Raw genomic sequence first — 18746 nt, forward strand, 5'->3', positions numbered from 1 at the left:
GATAAAACCTTTTGCGGACCAGTGAGGTAACTCAGGAGTAGAGGTGCTTTTGGCCCAGCCTGGTGCCTGGAGTCCGATCCTGAGGATGAAATGGTAGGAGGAGGAAACCAACTCCCGCAAGTTGCCCTTTGACCTCCACACTCATGCCACCCTAGGAACACATACCCACACAGTGACACAAACACACCAAGTAAGGAGACAAATATAACGCAACTTTTAATAAAAATAAGAAAACGCATTTTTGCAAAGTACATACTTGGGATTGTCTACAGCTTTTGGCCACCTGTACTCTTCCTCCATCCCTCCTCCCTGCCTTACCCATTTGCCGGTACCCTAGGATTCTATCAAGGAGGTTGATCTGCTTCTGCTCGCCTGCTACCAACTGCAGGAATGAATGACTGAGACTTTGGAGAGAAACACGCTCCCTGGCTTCAGGCCCGCAGTTAACAGTGACAGAAAGCACTGACAACCTCCCAGGTACCAGAGGCCTTTCACGGTCAGTAGCCAAAGCCACACTTCCCAGGAGCAAGGATCCAAGGTGCCCTTGCCAGAGCAGACTCGGTCCCTTTGAATGGGGTCACAGAGTCCTGCTAAGTAATCTGCTCTGGTTTGGAGCCTCCAATTTCAGCATCTGGCTCTTGTACATCAAATCTCCTCAAGGCTGAGCATTAAGGGACTTACTGACAGCTGGAAGCTTAATTACTCCTTTTCTGTGAGTATTAGCTTCCACTCGGGAATGACGACACATCCTGAGCCATGTAAATAAAAAAAAAAAAAAAAAATCTCAGAGAGATGAGTCTAAATTGCCAGGAAACCAGGTAGTAGGATTTGAAGAACATTAGCTTCCAATCACCATGGATCCTGTCCATATTCTTTTTCCTGACAGTACAAAGACGTTTGTTTTTAGGAGCTGAGGAGATGGCTCAGTTGGCAAAACAAATGCTGAGCAAGCGTCAGGTCCTGAGTTCAATCCCCTGGACCCATGGTGGGGTGAAGAACCAGACATGGTAGATCTGGGGAAGCTGGGATGAAAGGTTCCCTGCAGCCGACTAGCCAGCAAGCCTGTAACTGAACTGCAATGAAGGGTGGGGCGGGGGGGGGGGGCAGAACAAAACAAAACAGAAAAACAAACGCCTGAGATCAACACACACACACACACTAACATATACTCTCAACCACATACAAGAAAAAGGAGATCTGTCTTTGTCTGGGATGCTTGCCTAACAGGGTGACAAGCAGTTGCCTAGATTTTCTGATACTTTTGATTGCCTGCTTTAAACTTCTCCACTCTGATCTTGCACCTTCTGCACACACCCTTCAGTCACGTTTGATGACCTCCAAGATCCTTCAGCCAAGCTACCTCAAGTATATCATCCAGCTGATGTCATGCCCAGGAGGATGCCAGACCCAGCAGAGGAACCGCCCGGGGCGGCGAACTGTTGAGCAGCCTCCACTTACCACCACCTTTGTAGCAAACATGTACTTGTCCCGAAGCTGAAAGTCTCTCACTTCCTCCAGGATCACTTCCTGGTTTTCCCGGGACTGGAAGAAATCTGTGCTGCGGAACACTGTGGAGAACCCGAAGGGCTCATGCCGCTCGATGTAGATAGTGTTTGGCTGGTCATAGGGTTCAATTCCCCTGGAAGGAAGAAGCAACTGTTGTTACCATTTCCTATTTACTGCATGGACAACGTCACCTCACAGATCGGTGCTGGTTACAAACGGCACTCTACCTCAAGCACCTGCCTTTGGCTGTCCCTCAGAGAGGGACAGAAGTTAGGGATCTGCCACTTATATTAAAGTTGTTGTATTCTGCTGCGGCTGTTTCCAAAACATCCCGGGATTAGGGCACAGCTATATCCGGACCTACTGCAAAAGAACGGAAAAAGCAAAAGGCGGGGAGGCTCTGAATAAATTAGCACTGGGCTCCTGGAGGCAAGAGGCAAGTTCCTGGTGCCAAGCTCAGAACCTTGGGGGCGAGGGGCATTTTTTGCCAGGTGCCACAGACTCAGAGGTACAGCAGCAGATGGGGCACATTGGAACCCTCAGAGCCCGGTGGCCTATCCCTCGGGTGTTTCCCTGGCTGTTCAATGCAGACATTACTAATCCATGCCATCTGGAGTCATCCTACCAGTACATCTCATCTCCCTCGAGACACCTGCTCAGCCATCATTCAAGGCATCCTTCAGAGAGGGTAGACACCCTTGTCCTCCCCATGCTTCTGTGAACACCTCTGTGTAGAGGCACCCTTTGTACAAACTCCAGTCCTCCCACTTAATCCTCCTCTCCTCTGAGATCAAGTCCAAATCACCATCCTCCAAGAATCCTTCCCAGTGCTCCTCTTTCTCCTCTCAATGTTAGCCACACACTCGCTCAGAACATTCAACCTCAAGGCTTCACAGGGGCGTCTTTAACTCAGCTTGAGGTATGTACAGGGTACTGAGGCTGCGTGAATCCTGGAGTCAGTCTCATGGCACTATGGCGGGGCCTCTTATCCATTGTGTCACATGGCTTTGTGCAAGCTTTGTGGGCATGTCACATGGCCTGGGGAGACTGAGATAACACAATCCCAGGCTGAAGAGATGTTCACTGTATTAGATGGCTGGACCACCACTACACATAGTAACCCCAACTGTAACTTAGGAGTAAGGTCAAAGTCCAGTGGAGATGCCGTAAGCTATTGCCCTCAATAAAGCACCAACCAGAAACTGGCAAGACCAGTGATGTGCCCAGACTTCCTGCCAAGGCTGGTGACCCAGCAAATAAAAAATTAACTGGGAAGTCAAGAAAAGGACTCCACAGTAACCATGCCGAGATGACTCGGGCATTGAGCCAAGGGTGTCATTTCTGCAGCTGCCTGTACACAGTTCCACAATGCCCTGCAGCGCTTAGAATAATGGTGGTGAGGATGGTTTCCAAGTCCTCCTGAGGTGGACTGTCAAGGCCGTGTTTGACGAAGAAAACAGATTCTTTTCAAAAGAAGAAATCGAACTGGGGACATGGTACAGCCATTAAAGGCAAGGTTGTCGTACAAACGTGAGGAACACTGACACTCTGCAGGAAAGGCGGTGCGTGGCAACCTATGATCCCAGCATCGGGGAGATGGGAACGGAATCTAACCAGTGAGTTCCAAGTTCAGTGAAAGACCCTATCTCAAAAGACATAAGATAGGGATTGAAACACATAAGATAGAGGAAGGTGCACAACATCAACCTCTGGCCTATATACACACATACACACACACACACACACACACACACAGGAAGATAACAAGAAATGGAAAGGAGAGAGTCTCATTTCACACTAGCGGAAGACGTGATGCCGGCCCTACAATCTGGACTCCGAGCAGAGTGACAAAGAACCCAGCAGCCTGGTCCCCGGCGTGGGAGAAATCCATTCTTCCCGATCAGATGCTTGTGTGGGGGCGGCTGGTGACATGTTCTCTTCTCTACAATTAGAAGTACTGATTAAAGTACTTCCTCTAGCCTGGAGGATATGCAAATGACAAGGAGACTGCTGGGTATTTTTAAAAGGCAGAGAGGAAGAAACCCTTCTTGACATATTTTGAGATGAACTCATTTCTATTATCCCTTGTTCTAGCCAAAAGAGGAAGCTAAGGTCTAGAGACAGAAGGCCTCATACCTCTAACCCCCACCATCGCCTCTCATCCATATTTGGACCTCCTAATTCTGGGGTTGGTTCCACCCACAAACTCCTGTACTCTGGCATCTCCTTGCCTTCCAACTTCTCTCTGGATCTTAGACACTTTTCGTTCTGTCTTCCATAAAGAAAGCCCGTCCATTGGCTATTTCTAAGCATAGTCACCCACAGTCCCACAGGAAAGCTGCACAAGACACCCTTGAAATGGGCTCCCCTGTTACAGGTTTTTTCTTACCCTGTCTGCACATGAGTTAACTAGCTTTCTCTGCCCTGGGCCCTTCCTCTTTGCCTGTTGTTCCCAGGTTGACAAGCATGGTGGATCAAACCTGTGCTAATTCTCTGAAAGATCAGCTTCCACTGTTTCTTACATTGGGGAAAATGTATGACGAGATCCCTCCAGCCACCTTCAGTCCCAATACTAGACATCCAAGGGTCTGAAATCAAGTGGGCCAATGCCTTTAACACACCTGTGTGCCTACAGAAGCTCCAGAACAAAGGCCTAAGCTAAATGCTCCTGCATTTAGTCATTCTGCTGGCTCACCCTCTTGATATACTGTTCATTAAGATGATAAAAGATGAGTCTGGGGGCTGGAGAGATGGCTCAGTGGTTAGGAATGCTGGCTGCTTTCACAGAGGACCAGGGTCCAGTTCCCAGCATGCATGTGGTGGCTCATGGCTATCTAACTCCAGTGATCCAATGTTCTCTTCTGACTCTGTATGCACCAGGCACACTTGGGATGCATACATATACGCGCAGATAAAACACTCATACATATAAACCTAAAATTGTTTTCAATCAATTTCTCCTCAGAAGGCAAGAGAAAGTTACGGCACTCCTGGATGGAGGCAGTTCTTTTATGACAGTATGGTTATAATTTGCCTAAAATATCCACAGTTTCTGCCCAAGGAAAATAACGAAAGGACCGGGAAAGCTGCCTGCTATGAAAGCAAAGTCCTTGTGACTAGGAAGATGCTCACCTATCCTCTTTCTTCACCATCCTTAGTAACTAAGGAAATAACATCAACTCGAAAACATTCAGTTCAAATAAGCAGCCAACATAAACATAAATCCTCTTGGTCCACTATAGTTAACATAGACTAAAACTAAATGTAAATCTCAGAAGACAAATAATAACTGACAATCAGAAGCACACATACAACCTGTCTCGCATGACACCTAAAGGGCCTAACCTCAATATATAAAGAGTTTCCAGAAATCAACAAGAAGACAAACAATCAGAAAAGGGGCAAGAGGCATTAGCAGAAATGCCCCAAAAGAACATTTTAATTTGTTCTTCTTTATTTTATTGATTGACTGATTGGACTGATTGATTAAGATGGGATTTCTCTGTTTAGCCATCACAGCTGTCATAGAACTTGCTAAGAACATTTTTTTTAAATTCATACTTAATTAGGAGTTCATGATCCTTGCCAAATACATAAAGAGTCCAAAGCTATCCAGTGTTACATGAGGCCTATCTTATGAGAGGGGGGTAGCATTCTTAGACATTCAAACTCATTCATAATGAGAAAAAATGCAAATTAAAGCTAAATAAGACACTGTGCCCTTAGCTGTAGATAAAGACACTATTCTATTCTACTGAGATGAAAGCAAATTTGACAATGTCCATGGAAAATTTGGCAGTATCTACCCAAGTCACAATTTCCCTGGGGATGCAGCAGTGTGCAAGACTAACAAAATCTCGTCCCTGTGATGCTTTCACCCTATTGAAGGCAAACAGTTAACATGCCAGACAACTGTATGCTAGAAGGTAATAAAGGATCACACACAACAAGGATAGTGTGTAGCCGAACTAACAGAGCAATACCTGTAATTCTAAGTAGGATCTTTAGAAAGCTCCCTACAGGAAAAATAGCTATCACTTAGAAGACAACAGACAGAGGTGTTGGGGGAGTGTGGAGAAAGGCAGACTCTGTGTGTGTCACACAGCAGGAACCAAGCTTGGGGAGGATCCTGAAGAAATAAAAGTAGCACTGTCATATGACTGAGCAGTCTGGATATAAACCCCAACGGACATGAACGCACCACCTCTGAGGTCTGCACCCCCACATTTACTGCAACAAGATTCACGAGAGCTGAGATAACCCAAGTGTTCATTGACCTGGAAATGCATGAAGAGACTGCGGCATATAGTCACACTGGAATATCAGTCAATCTTTAAATAAAGCTACTGGGTGATAATATGGAGAGACCTGGAAGATATTGTGTTAAGTCAAACAAGCCACATACACACACACACACACACACACACACACACAAGCATAATATGTTCTCACTTCCATTTAAAAATGTAAAAACTCACATGGGTTGGAGATGGGAGAGGAAGATAGGAAGAAGTAAAAGTAGAAGGTATGGGGGAAAGAGAAGTCTAGAGAGGCAATACGTAGAGGATTGGGCTTTATAATCATAGCTGGTGTTTGAGATTGTTGCTACACGAATAGATCACAGCTACTCTTGCCACACGCACAAGGACGGCCATGTGTGACCAGACATATAATCTGCTTTGCTGTGGGCATCACTGCACTAACTACATCTCTCCCATGGCAACATAGAACATACTCTGATAAAATGTAAGCAAGTAAGTAAGGTCTGATGGGCAAGTCTCAGGGACCGATAAACTCAAAGGGAGGGCAGGAAGGACCAGCTGGGAAAGAACATTCTAGCCAGAGCAAAGAACGAGAGCAAAGGCCCTGTACCCTGTGGTTCCTACGCATTCCATCTAAGAATTGTGATGATGCCCTGTGGTCCATGCACACTTCGTCTAAGGGATGTGATGATGATGCTCTGTGGTCCATGCACACTCCATCTAAGGGATGTGATGATGCCCTGTGGTCCATGCAAACTTCATCTAAGGGATGTGATGATGCCCTGTGGTCCATGCACACTTCGTCTAAGGGATGTGATGATGATGCTCTGTGGTCCATGCACACTTCATCTAAGGGATGTGATGATGCCCTGTGGTCCATGCACACTTCATCTAAGGGATGTGATGATGCCCTGTGGTCCATGCACACTTCGTCTAAGGGATGTGATGATGATGCTCTGTGGTCCATGCACACTCCATCTAAGGGATGTGATGATGATGCTCTGTGGTCCATGCAAACTTCATCTAAGGGATGTGATGTTGCCCTGTGGTCCATGCACACTTCATCTAAGGGATGTGATGATGCCCTGTGGTCCATGCACACTTCGTCTAAGGGATAGGATGATGCCCTGTGGTCCATGCACACTTCGTCTAAGGGATAGGATGATGCCCTGTGGTCCATGCACACTTCATCTAAGGGATGTGATGATGCCCTGTGGTCCATGCACACTTCGTCTAAGGGATAGGATGATGCCCTGTGGTCCATGCACACTTTGTCTAAGGGATAGGATGATGCCCTGTGGTCCATGCACACTTTGTCTAAGGGATAGGATGATGCATACACAGATTCACAGGAGGGATGGGGAGATGGTGCAGCAGATAAGGTGCTTGCTATACAAGGCTGAGGCCCTGAGTGCAGTGCCCTTGTAAAACATGGGCATGGAGGCTCCTGTCTGTAACATTAGTGCTAAGAAAGGTGGGGGGAGGGAGGAGAGACTCTGGCCAGCCAGTCAAGTCAAATTAATGAGCTCCAGGTTCATTGAGAGACCCTGTCTTAAAATACAGGGGAAAGTGGTTGAAGAAGACAGCCAGCATCAACCTTACATGTATACACACCTGCACACATATGTGTACACAGACATGTGAACATTACCTGTCACACATAAATCAAGGTTCAACAACAATGGAAAAAAAAAAAAAAACAGATATGATCCAACCTGGTTCAAAAAGATTGTTCTGCTTGTGTCCTGAGGATGAACTGCCAGAGGCCAGGAGTGACCCCAGATGGATAGCTGAGGCTCGTGAGCAGGTAAAGCCATAGTTCTGGGTATGCAAAGAAGGTCATTTAGGGGCTGGGGAGGTGGCTCAGAGGATAAAGCACTTGCCATGCAAGCTTAAGGATAGGCATTCAGATCCCTCAAACTAAAGTAAAACGCAGGCAGGTGTGGAGGTCCTCCTGCAATCCTAGCACTTTGGAGGCAGAGAAGATGCCCTGGGACAAGATTACTTTGCTGCCTAGACTACTCAGAAACAGTGAGCTCTGGATTCACAGAGAGACCCTCTCTCAGTTGACAGAGTGGAGAGTAACGTCGGAAGACATGGGTGACAACTTCAAGCCTTTTACATGTACATACACCCAGACAAACAAGTTCTCCCACACAAACACCACCCACACAAACACCACACACACACACACACACACACACACACACACACACACACACACACGGGTCATTGAGTCCACAAGATATCCAGATGGAGAAAGTGTGGCGCTTAAAACAAATACCAATGATCATAATCTCTCTCAATCTCTCTGTCTCTGTCTCTGTCTCTCTCTCTCTCTCTCTCTCTCTCTCTCTCTCTCTCTCTCTCTCTCTCCATCCCTCCCTCCCCTTCTCTCTCTGTTTTCCTTCTCTTTCTTTCTTGAGACAAGGTATTACTCTGTAGCCCTGGCTGTCCTGGAACTGGCTATGTGACCAGACAGAATGGCTTCAAACACACAAAGATCTGCTGCCTGAGTGTTGGGATCAAAGGTGTGCTCCACCACCCCCAATCACCATGTCTTTAAACTGATCCTAGACACTCTGGACAAAGCGACAAGGACCCCTGCAAAATAGGATGATCAAAAGTCAATTCCAGAGGCATCTGTTTGTGCTATCTCTCTGTTATTCATGGGAACAGAATGATCAAGTAAGACAGATCCACTCACCCTATAACCCAATCCCAAGAATCTGTTCCCACTCACTGTACATGTGCAAATACCTGTGGTCAAGATCTTACATTCCACTGTGGTCACAGTACAAGGTGACAAGCGGCAGTACTTAGACACAGGAATCCTTGACAGACAGCCTGTCTGCCTTACTCTCTTCAAAACCTCCAGTGGTTACCTAGTGCGCTCAAAATTCAGCACAAATTCCTTCCTCAAACATTGCAGATTCTTTAATTTTGCTGTGTGTGTGTGTGTGTGTGTGTGTGTGTGTGTGTGTGTGTGTGTACAGTCCACAGTGCAGGCCCTCTACAGAGATCAGAGAACAGAGAACAACTCATAGGAGTTAGTCTTCTTCTACCTATGGCTTCTGGGAATTGGACTCAGTCAAAAGGCTTGGTAATAAGCACCTTTACCTACTGAGTCATATGGCTGTCCCTCGATACTGAAGATTCTTAGACAACTTCTCTTTACAAACAAACATGAAATTCAATATTTCCCAACCAAGTACCACAATAATTCACAGCTGCTTCTGGCCAGCTCGCTCCCGTCATGAAGTCCTGTCCCCTACAACTATCTACAGCATGCTATTTCCTGCTTCCCACTTGTCATGCACAGCCTGGACCAGAGGCAGCCAGAGCTGTCTGGCTCTTTCATGCTTCCACCAAAATGTGTGCCATGTATAGCAGATGGCCTTTTCTGACATCATAAACTACGTTCTCCTCCACGACTGCATCCAAAGATTTTTGTTTAGCTGGAATTGAAAAAAAAAAAAAAAGAAAGAAAGAAAGAAAGAAAGAAAGAAAGAAAAAAGAAAAGAAAAACAAACATACAATCGATGTAACAAAATCTGAATTTTTATACCTTGGAAAAATCCCACTTGTGATATAACACCCTGAATGTGGAAGTGGTTAGGGGTTTTAAACGCAAGAACCTCAAGGTTACCCCAGGTTTTCTAACTTGAAAAGCATCCCCTTCTTCTTCCCCACCTGGTGAGCTTGCTCCATGTTGTACTTCTCAGGTCAGAACAGCATTTTGCTTGGTCTAAGTGCCCCACACTTCACATGAAAGCAAAGAGCCCATCAACTGTGCATTGTCACAAACCTATAGGAGGAAGGGCCTGGCTGGCAGAAGAAGGTGACTAGGTCAGGACTTTGAAGGTCATACTCTGTCCCTAGTTCCTTCCTCACCCTGTCTCCTGGTCCGCTGTGATGTGAATAGCCTCATGCAGCCCACTGCCATGAGCTGACCCGCCATCTTTCTTCGGCATCTCAAACTAGCACCGTCTGATACCAGGAGCTAAAATAATCCCTCCTGTTCCTGTCAGATATTTTGGTCCTAGTCATGCCAATGAACTAATCCAAGCTGAAGGAGCTAGGAGGCAGGAAGGCTTCTTTGTTTGATTTTTGCTAAGTGACACAACTTACCAAGAGAAGGACTTCACGTGTTCCTGAATCATGATCCAGGTCTGGCCAAAATCATCTGACTTCCATAGCTGTAGAGACCAAAATGAAGCAGTCATGACATGAGAAGAGATGCCTGTCCCACTGTATGATATCAGGCCCTGGCACCAACAGAAACCCAGCCCTCCACAGGGCATGGTGAGGACAGGCACTCCGGCACAGCACAGCCAACAAGAAGGAAAGATGGGTCTGTTTTCGAGAGCAGCTGGAAGGAAAAATAAGGATGACTTGCCTGCCACTTGTGGGCTGTGTTACCACTTGAGTGAGGAGGTGTCAGAACAGGGGACTAGCCTAGCATGTGCAAGGCTGGGGTTTCCTTCCCTAGCGCTTCAAAAAAGAAAACAGAGCAAAAATGGGGAAATAAGCCAGGCGGTGGTGGCGCACGCCTTTAATCCCAGCACTTGGGAGGCAGAGACAGGCGGATTTCTGAGTTCGAGGCCAGCCTGGTCTACAGAGTGAGTTCCAGGACAGCCAGTGCTATACAGAGAAACCCTGTCTCGAAAAACCAAAAAAAAAAGGGGGGGGGGGGCGGAAATAAGGCAAGTACCCACTGAGGGACAGACAGAGTGATATGCAGGACATCCACACAACAGTGTATGATCCTCCTTACAAAAAGGAAGACGATCCTAGCACACACTGGAGTCCAGGACATTGAAAACACTATGCTAAGTAAAGTAAGCCAGACACAAAAAGACAAATCGTGGCTTCACTTCAATGAGAGATCCAGGGGAGCCAAGATCAGAGACTGAGAATACAATGGTGGCCAGCGGGGGCTAGGGGAGGGAGACACAGGGAGTATGGATTCAGCATAGACAGGGTTTCAGATCTATAAGACAGAGTTCTGGAGCTGGGTAGTGGTGGTATTGCATCATATAAATGTAAGCCATCTCCATCAACTGAACACACAAAAAAGTTAAGGTGGTAAAATGTTCTGAAAAAGAAAACCACACACACTGAAAAGAGAACGGAAATACAATCTGTAAACTATCGGAATGGCTTGGTGGTGGCAGAATTCTCATTTGCCATGTAAGAAGCCCTGGGTCTGATACCTAGCATTAAATAAGTAAATATGCCTCGGTCACTTCAGCTGACTGCAGAGGGCACTGGCTGAGCCCAGAGCACAAGCATCAACTGAACGTACGAACTTGGCTCGTGAGTAATTAAACCAGTTCATCTTTATCAAATCCCCACAACCTACAGACACCAGGGGCTTCCATGGTCCCTGGCAAAAAAAGATTAAGAAGCCTGAGACCAAACCTAACAAGAGTCCAGCTCTGCTGGTAAACTGACCCTGTCCCCTAAGCTTAGGTTACTCCCTAAGGCTTGCAACAGTAAACAGACCTGTGTTTTGGTTAAACAACCACAGAGCAAAAGAATTGTTTCAAGGCTCTTTTGAGCAAAAGCATTCAAGTCTCCCCAGCCAGAACTTATACAAAACCTGTAGAGTTCACAGGTTTATGCCCTACCCCAATTCACAACAGGACCCATTTGAGCCTTGAGACAGCTATCCTCCACAGGCTCTCCCTCCCCTGTTAGTTTCCTTCAAACTTGACTCAAAATGGGAAATAACACATCATTCACTTTAGAAGTCATGGGCACGCACAAACACAAAGGAAGACTATCAGTGTTCAATATGCTATTAACGTTTACAATAACTTCAAATGCAAGTGCAGTGCGCTTAAGGTGGGGCCGAGACGAAGATGAGCGACGGGCACGAGGGCCTGGGTTCAAGCCCAGTTTGTCAAAAGTCAAACACAATCAATAACAGCACAGAACAGAGAAGTCAAAGGAATGTGTCCGGAAACCACAAAAGAGCTCAGGCTCCAGACTTCTCGTGGGACTCTCTCTAGTCAAATTCCAGGGCCTCAACTTACCCCACAGGCTTACAAAGATGCATATACACCAAGAAAGGCCTGCCTAGTGTTGAAGTCACAGGACCTGCCAAGTGCTGGGTCCTGGGTGCTGGCAGGGACATAGAGAGAGAGAGCGCCAAGAGGAGTATACTTTTCCTTAGCTGTGGTAAGTGAAATCGTAGCTATGAAGGCCAACCCTGAGCAAAGAGAAGGGAGGGGGTAAGGTCATGAAAAGGACACGTAATCCACCCAAGCAGAGCAGAGGATTTCAACAGAAACACACACACACACACACACACACACACACACACACACACACACACTTCTGTCCTTCTGTCTGTGCTCCAGAAGGTTCTTACCTGCTTGTTGGGGTGAGACCTGTCAAAACCCAAGAGGAGGTTGGAGGCCTTGCTGTGGAGGAGGAGATCAGCTGCCCGGAAGGGAATGGAGAAGCCATGAACAGTGCTGCAGAAGTCAAATGTGATCCAGAGGAATTGGGCATAAGCATCTACAAAGATGTACTGCAAGACAGAACAGGCAATCTCAGAGCAGCATCTGGTCAGAGCCACCTGACAGGTCCCCAAACCATGTGCAAGTAGCCCTGAGTCATGGGGGTATGGCACTAACAGGGTTTTATCTTCTTTCTCTGCATCTCCTGGCAACCAAAAGATGCTGGATACATCATCAAAACCAGGCTTGGTTAGGATGGGGGCAGGGCAGGGGGCTAACTCAGTGGGAAGGTTCCTGCCTCGCACACGTCAGGACCTATCTTTAAGGAAAAAAAAAAAAATGTGGGCAGTACCTGCGGACCAATCCCAAAGGTTGTCCCCTGTCCCTCATGTGACACCCACATAGAAAGGATAAGGTAAGACCACAAGGGAAGCTTGTTTAACTAGGGCATAAGGCTGGTAAACATTTATGGTGGTTTTTGTTTTTTGTTTTTTGTTTTTTGTTTTTTGTTTTTTTCTTTCCCATTGGCTTGGCCAACTTGGCCACTCTGGCTCACTGGCAGGCCACTCAGTCACAGTCAGAGGGTGGCTACTGGCAGCCAGGACAGAGATAGTCTGCCCGTCAGATTAGCTGAACCCAGATGGGGCTGCTATCACTCCATGCATCCTCTGAGCAGCCATAGGTCATGTCTTTCCAGGAAAACCATTAAGATCTCTATAGCTGATAAGATTCTCCTCCCCCTCCTCCCCCTCCTCCCCCTCCTCCCCCTCTTCCTCCTCCTCCCCCTCCTCCCCCTCCTCCCCCTCTTCCTCCTCCTCCCCCTCCTCCCCCTCTTCTCCCTCCTCCTCCTCCTTTTCCTTCTCACTATTATGCCAGGTGACTGCATGACCCCCAGGAACCAACTATGCTGTTGAACCTGGCTGGCTGTGGGAAGCAGGGGCCGTGCCTTATTTTACTTCTTCATAGGTCAGTGACTTTAAACAAATCCTACTTGGATGGCGGCAGCTGCCACCTCAAGACTTCGTGAGGACCGGACTAAGGTAGTACAATTTAATGTGCGACTACTGCAGATGCCATCAGCCATACACTAGGTGTCCTGCAGTAGCAGTCCAGAATCCTTTCCTAGGTGACAGAGCCTACGAGAGAGGTGGCCCTGCCCACAGCTCACAGCTCGCCACAGATGAAGGATGAGTGAAGGGTGACACAGATGGACCACTGTGAGGACCTGTCCAGCCACAGGTATGAGAGATTACAGCATAGAAGAGGGCGGTCGGTCACTGGGCTGGAGAGATGGCTCGGCCATTAAAGGCTAGGCTCACAACCAAAAATATAAGAAGAGGTGGTCACTGAAGAGTGGGTGGGAAATAGTGTGCTTTCTGTTGCTATGCAAAAAAAAATAAAAATTAAAATTAAAAAAAAGTAACCAAAACCAACTTAGGGAAGAAAGGATTTATTTGGCTTACACGCTCCAATCATAGCTCGTCACTGAGGAGAGTCAGGGTAGAAACTTAAACAGGAGCAGAGGCGGGAACCATGGAAGAAAGTTGCTCCCCGTAGTTTGTTCAGTTCTCTTACACAACCCAGGACCACCTGCCTACGAGTAGCGCCTCTCATAGTCAGTCGGCTGGGCCCTGCCGCATCGACTTATTAATCAACAAAATGACTATAGGCCAGTCTGATGCAGGCAAACTCTCAGTTGAGAGGTTCCCTCTTACCAAACAACCCTCCTTTGTGTCAAGCTGACCAAAATTTACCAGCACAGAAGGTATAACATCTACAAGGAGAGAACACTGCAGGTCTCCGGGAATATGACTTTAGGTACAAACTGAGGGGTTACGTATTATATAGGTTTGATGGGAGGCACAAAGGCCTAAGAAAAGATTGGGGAACAATCCTGGGAAGCTCAGATGAGACAGGAGCCTGGGGGATGGCAGGGACAGCCAGGCTCTCAGAAGAACAAGAGTGGCCCCAAGGTCCAGACAATGAATCAGAGCTAGAGCAGAAGGGACCCAGTACCACCTACAACCAATTCTCCACAGGCAGCCAATGCAAGGCAATCAGTCCAAGGACATTTCCCTACATGACAGATCAGCTTCCAGCTTCAAATCCCTCCCATCAGCCTGCACATGAGAAGCTGCCCTGCGCCAGGTCCCTCCTTCCTTCTCCTCTGCATGTCCCTCCTGTGTGCTCTCTCCTGTACTTCCTCCCCAGCATCTAATGTAAATCTCACACTCTGCAGAAGCCTCATTAAATCTGAGAAAAAGCTAGTAAATGTTTTGAAAGCAAGAACCACTCTAAGCAAACTCAGTGCAATAAAAACAATTATGATCCAAGCAAGAGCGTCATAATTTGGCCATCGATGTCGTTCCTAAAAATAGCCTGCCTCCCTGCTCCCAAAACTATCCTGGCTCCTTGGGAAGGTGGTACTTTCAATCAGAAAGGATTGCTCCAGAAATCTGCTTCGTGCCTTCCTACAATATCACATTTGTGAATGTAAAATACCAGAGTGATTATGAGAAGCTAAATTTGTTTGTTTGTTTCTTTGTTTCTTTGGTTGGTTGCTTTGGTTTGGCTGTTTTTAGAGAACGCTTGCTCCATGGTGGACGGGGAACTAGAAGTTTCCCAGGCAGTGTCTTGTTTAGACTGTTCTTCATTCACAGTGACTCAGTGTTTAGGGTCATCCCATCACACCCCCCTTTTAATAACAAGGACACTGAAGCTCGTGGCAGCTAAATGCCCAAGATGACGCAGGAACAGAGTTATAGCCAGCTGGTGCAGGGCCCACTTTTTAACAGTCCTTCAATCCTTAGTGCTCTCTGAACCAGGGGCAGCATTTCCTGATCTCAAACCATTTCACTGTGGGATTTAACTCACGTATGTGCCTCTTCCCCTCAAAGGTTCCTCAGTCCCCCCCCCAAAGCTTATCTCCTGCACCACCCCTCTGAAGCCCCCAAGCTCCTCCCATGACAACCTTGGACTTCCATTCTTTGCAGATTCCTCATCCCCACCTCCCTGCTTGGATGCTTAGAGTCTTATGTCCTTACCAATGAAGTCTTCCTCCACACAGCCTCAACCCTCCCTTTAACATTAGATACCAAATGCTTGCTACAGTTCAGATATGGTTGGTCCCTCTTACAGACTAGAAGCTTGACCCCTGGTGAGGCAATGTTGAGTGATGATACCGGTAAGAGGCAGCTTCTCGGGAGTGGGAAGATGACTCAGTCAACAGAGTACTTGTTGTGCAAGCAAGGGGAACTGAGTTCGGATCCTCAGCAGCCATACAAAAAGCCAGGTGTCATGGTTGCTCCCTCTGATCACACCCCTGGGAACTAATGCTTCATTTTTCCAGATTTTCCTGTTCTGTCTGTTCTAATCCATCACATGTATTAGAAGGAGCCACACGGCCCAAAATATTCCTGCCCACCACTCCCAGACTCAAAGATTCAGTCCTCAAAGTGAAAGGCAAATGGCAGACAGCATGGCAATGCAGAGCAGCCTGCACAGATGCCATAAGCCAGCTCCCTGGAGTCTCTTCACCCATACCCTCCTTCTACATGAAGGGCTCCACTTAGAAACAGACTTCACACACAATATCACACCCACAACATCTCGCACACTTTGACACTATTTCACATGGCACAAACACGGCAGGAAAGAACAGAATGTCCTACCTTAAGTCTTATGAGGACTTAAGAGTCTTGAGTCTCTAAACATCTGGCTGGCGGAGGTCTGTGGTGGCCAACCACATGGATTGGCCAGCAGACCTGACCTACTAACTGCTCCCTGAATTGAGATCTCAGAAGCATGTCTGCCTACTCTAACTTCAACAGTCTGTTTGTAAGCTCTTGACATCTCAGAGGCACTTCTGGGAAGATAACGTCAGAGAACCTGGCTAGTTTTTATGTCAACCTGTCACAAGCTAGAGTCATCTGAGAAGAGGGAATCTCAACGGAGAAAACGTCTCCATAAGATCAGGCTATAGGCAAGCCTGTAGGGCATTTTCTTAATTGGTGATTGGTGGAGAAGGGCCCCGCCCGTTGTGGGTGGTTCCATCTCTGGGCTGGTGGTCCTGGACTCTTTAAGAAAGCAGGCTGAGCAAGCCAGTAAGCAGCACCCTCCATGGCCTCTGCATCAGCTCTTCCCCTTCAGGTTTCTGGCCCACTTAAGTTCCTGCCTTTACTGTTTTTGATGATAAACTGTTATGTGGAACTGTGACTAAGATTAGCCCTTTCTTCCCCCCAGTTGCTTTGGTCACGGTGTTTCACCGCAGCCATAGAAACCCTAACTGAAGACAGTGAGCTACAGGACTTATACACACAGTGGACTCTCTGCAGCTTTGCTACAGGAACCCAGTTATGATGAGTTGGAAGCACAGAGAAGGCAAGCAGGGAAGGAAGAGAAACAAACTGCTTATTATTTCCCAATGTCCACCCTCAGCCTGGAAAACCACCGGATTCGTTTGCACTCCTGCTAAGGTTGGACTGTAAAAGCCAACCACGTCTTCATGACCCTTGTCAAAGAACCCAGACATAGAAAGCGACTGCCTGCCTGACTGTGGATGCCTCCAAGGCTAGGAAGGCTTCCCGATGGGCCAGACCTACACGATCGGAAAGCAGCACACAGGATCAAGAAACCAGCAACAAAATATATGTTTGTGTCTCCATCACAAGGCAAAGGCACAGACTATCCTCTTTCCCAATCCACATCACATCCACGTTGTCCCTTCTTGTTCTCCAGACCTTCCATAGCTGTTGCTGATATCTACCTGAGACACTGACAACCCCACTGGGCATCTTTATATATACGATGAGCCTGGGCCCAGTACTGTACTCTTGACATCAAGGCAACCCAGCCCTGTGTGGCTTTTCTCAGGAAGTGGTAAGGCTGGTGGGGCAGTATTTGCCTTGCAGGGGACAAAGGTAAGAGAAGCTTCACCAGTACAGAAAATGTCATCACTTCCTTCCGGAGATATCTGGGGAGTGTGACAGCTTTGTCTGGGGAAGTAGACATGCTACAGAAAAGTCTGTCTGCCTCCCTCCTTCCTGCCCCTCCCTCCCTCTATCCACAGTTATGGGCCTCACCTCCAACCGTCATTTTATTCTCCAGAAAGGCAGCTGCTTTGTTTTCTGAGTCCATATCCCTGCCAGCTCCAGAGCATGCATGGAGAAACCTAAGATGCAAACCGTGTGCCTGAGCTATAAACGTACCGCCCCACCTCTCCACGCAATGCCAAAGTCTCGAAGTCTCTTTATCGTGACCATCCGGGTATCCCTCCTCCCCTCTCGGCCCAACAATGTCAGGTGCTCTACCCCCTCTGCACACAAGATGCTCCAAAGGCTCAGGCCTTCTGTCTGCTCTGAACATGTTCACAGGAAGGCAAAGCGTCCTTCCTGTCTTCAGCTTTGTAGCCTACCAGCTGTGGCCTAATCAGAAACAGGCAGGAAGGTCACCTTGTCTACTTTTGGACCCTAAGCTGGAGGGGACACGCTGGCTCTAAAACAGGGGAGAGTCCAGGGTAGGGATGGAGGCTTCAAGACCAGGACTTCAGCCAAAAATGTCAGACGAAGTGGAGAACAATCAGAGAACTATCCAGAAGAAGCAGCCTGCCCCTTAGCATCCCAGATACAGCATCTCGCCTCTTACAATCCCATACTAAGGTGGCCACTCCCCACCTCTAGGATCCACAAAACCAGCCTGACTCATCATGAGGTAGGAACAGGAGGGGACATGTAGGCCAGAGCCAGTTCCTCCAATTTCTCCTTGCTTCCCCCTTGGGAAGTGTACAGCTAACTGCCCATTTACTCGGAGGTTGCCAGGCAGGACTGTTTATTTATCCAGCAGGTACCAGAAACCACTATGCTGGGAAAGAACCACTGCCTGGAGACATCTCAAGCACTTCCTCCTAAAGTTTGAGTGGCCAGGCCCCCATGAAGGAGGGAAAGGGAAGTGGGGGGAGGGGGACTGGGTGAGTGGAGAATGACAGGACACCTTCACAAATCCAGCAACTAAAAGGACCCTCTCAAACCCAGCAGCTCCCTCTAGAAAAGGTCTGTTCTGATAGGTCAGGGCAACCACATGACTTGTAAAATCTTTTTAATGAAGCCTGTGCTAAGAGACCCAAGGCAACCTGAGAAACCAATATCAAGGCCTTGGAAGGACCTTGGCCCAGTGGGTCCTTTCTGGACAGGCAGAGCCCAGCAGCTCCCATCACCTCAGGAAGCTTTTACGGCTGCGGCTGTTTTCAACCTTGGGGCATTTCCTAGAAGAAGCCATGAAATCCCCACCTCTATTAACATGGGGTCTAAGAGAACTACTCCCAGAGCAAAGAGATACTGAAGGCAGGAAAGCCTAGTAGGCTGTCAGGTTCCCTTCCTGCTCTGCCAGCTCCATCTGCCTGTGGCCCAGGGGTAAGGTCAATGCAACTGCCTGGGGCTACTGATCAAAGAAGCAAAGAAGCAAGGTAACTGGGCGTGCTAGAGCTAGACGGGGAAGGTCTGAGGTCTGGGCA

General features: G+C 47.7%; 1 protein-coding gene across 3 annotated transcripts in view; it reads right to left on the reverse strand.

The window, feature by feature from the left end:
- The window catches only part of Sorl1 (sortilin related receptor 1), a 162709-nt gene that overhangs the window by 109760 nt on the left and 34203 nt on the right, over positions 1-18746 (reverse strand). For all 3 annotated transcript variants that reach the window (XM_076924791.1, XM_076924793.1, XM_076924790.1), the window contains exons 4-6: positions 12148-12309; positions 9900-9967; positions 1459-1639 (exon numbers count right to left, since the gene is read on the reverse strand). In XM_076924791.1, coding sequence (XP_076780906.1) covers positions 1459-1639; positions 9900-9967; positions 12148-12309 — 411 coding nt within the window. The remainder of the gene's footprint in view (positions 1-1458; positions 1640-9899; positions 9968-12147; positions 12310-18746) is intronic.

The sequence above is a fragment of the Arvicanthis niloticus genome, chromosome 26 (assembly GCF_011762505.2).
Source record: "Arvicanthis niloticus isolate mArvNil1 chromosome 26, mArvNil1.pat.X, whole genome shotgun sequence".
NCBI classification, from domain to species: domain Eukaryota; kingdom Metazoa; phylum Chordata; class Mammalia; order Rodentia; family Muridae; genus Arvicanthis; species Arvicanthis niloticus.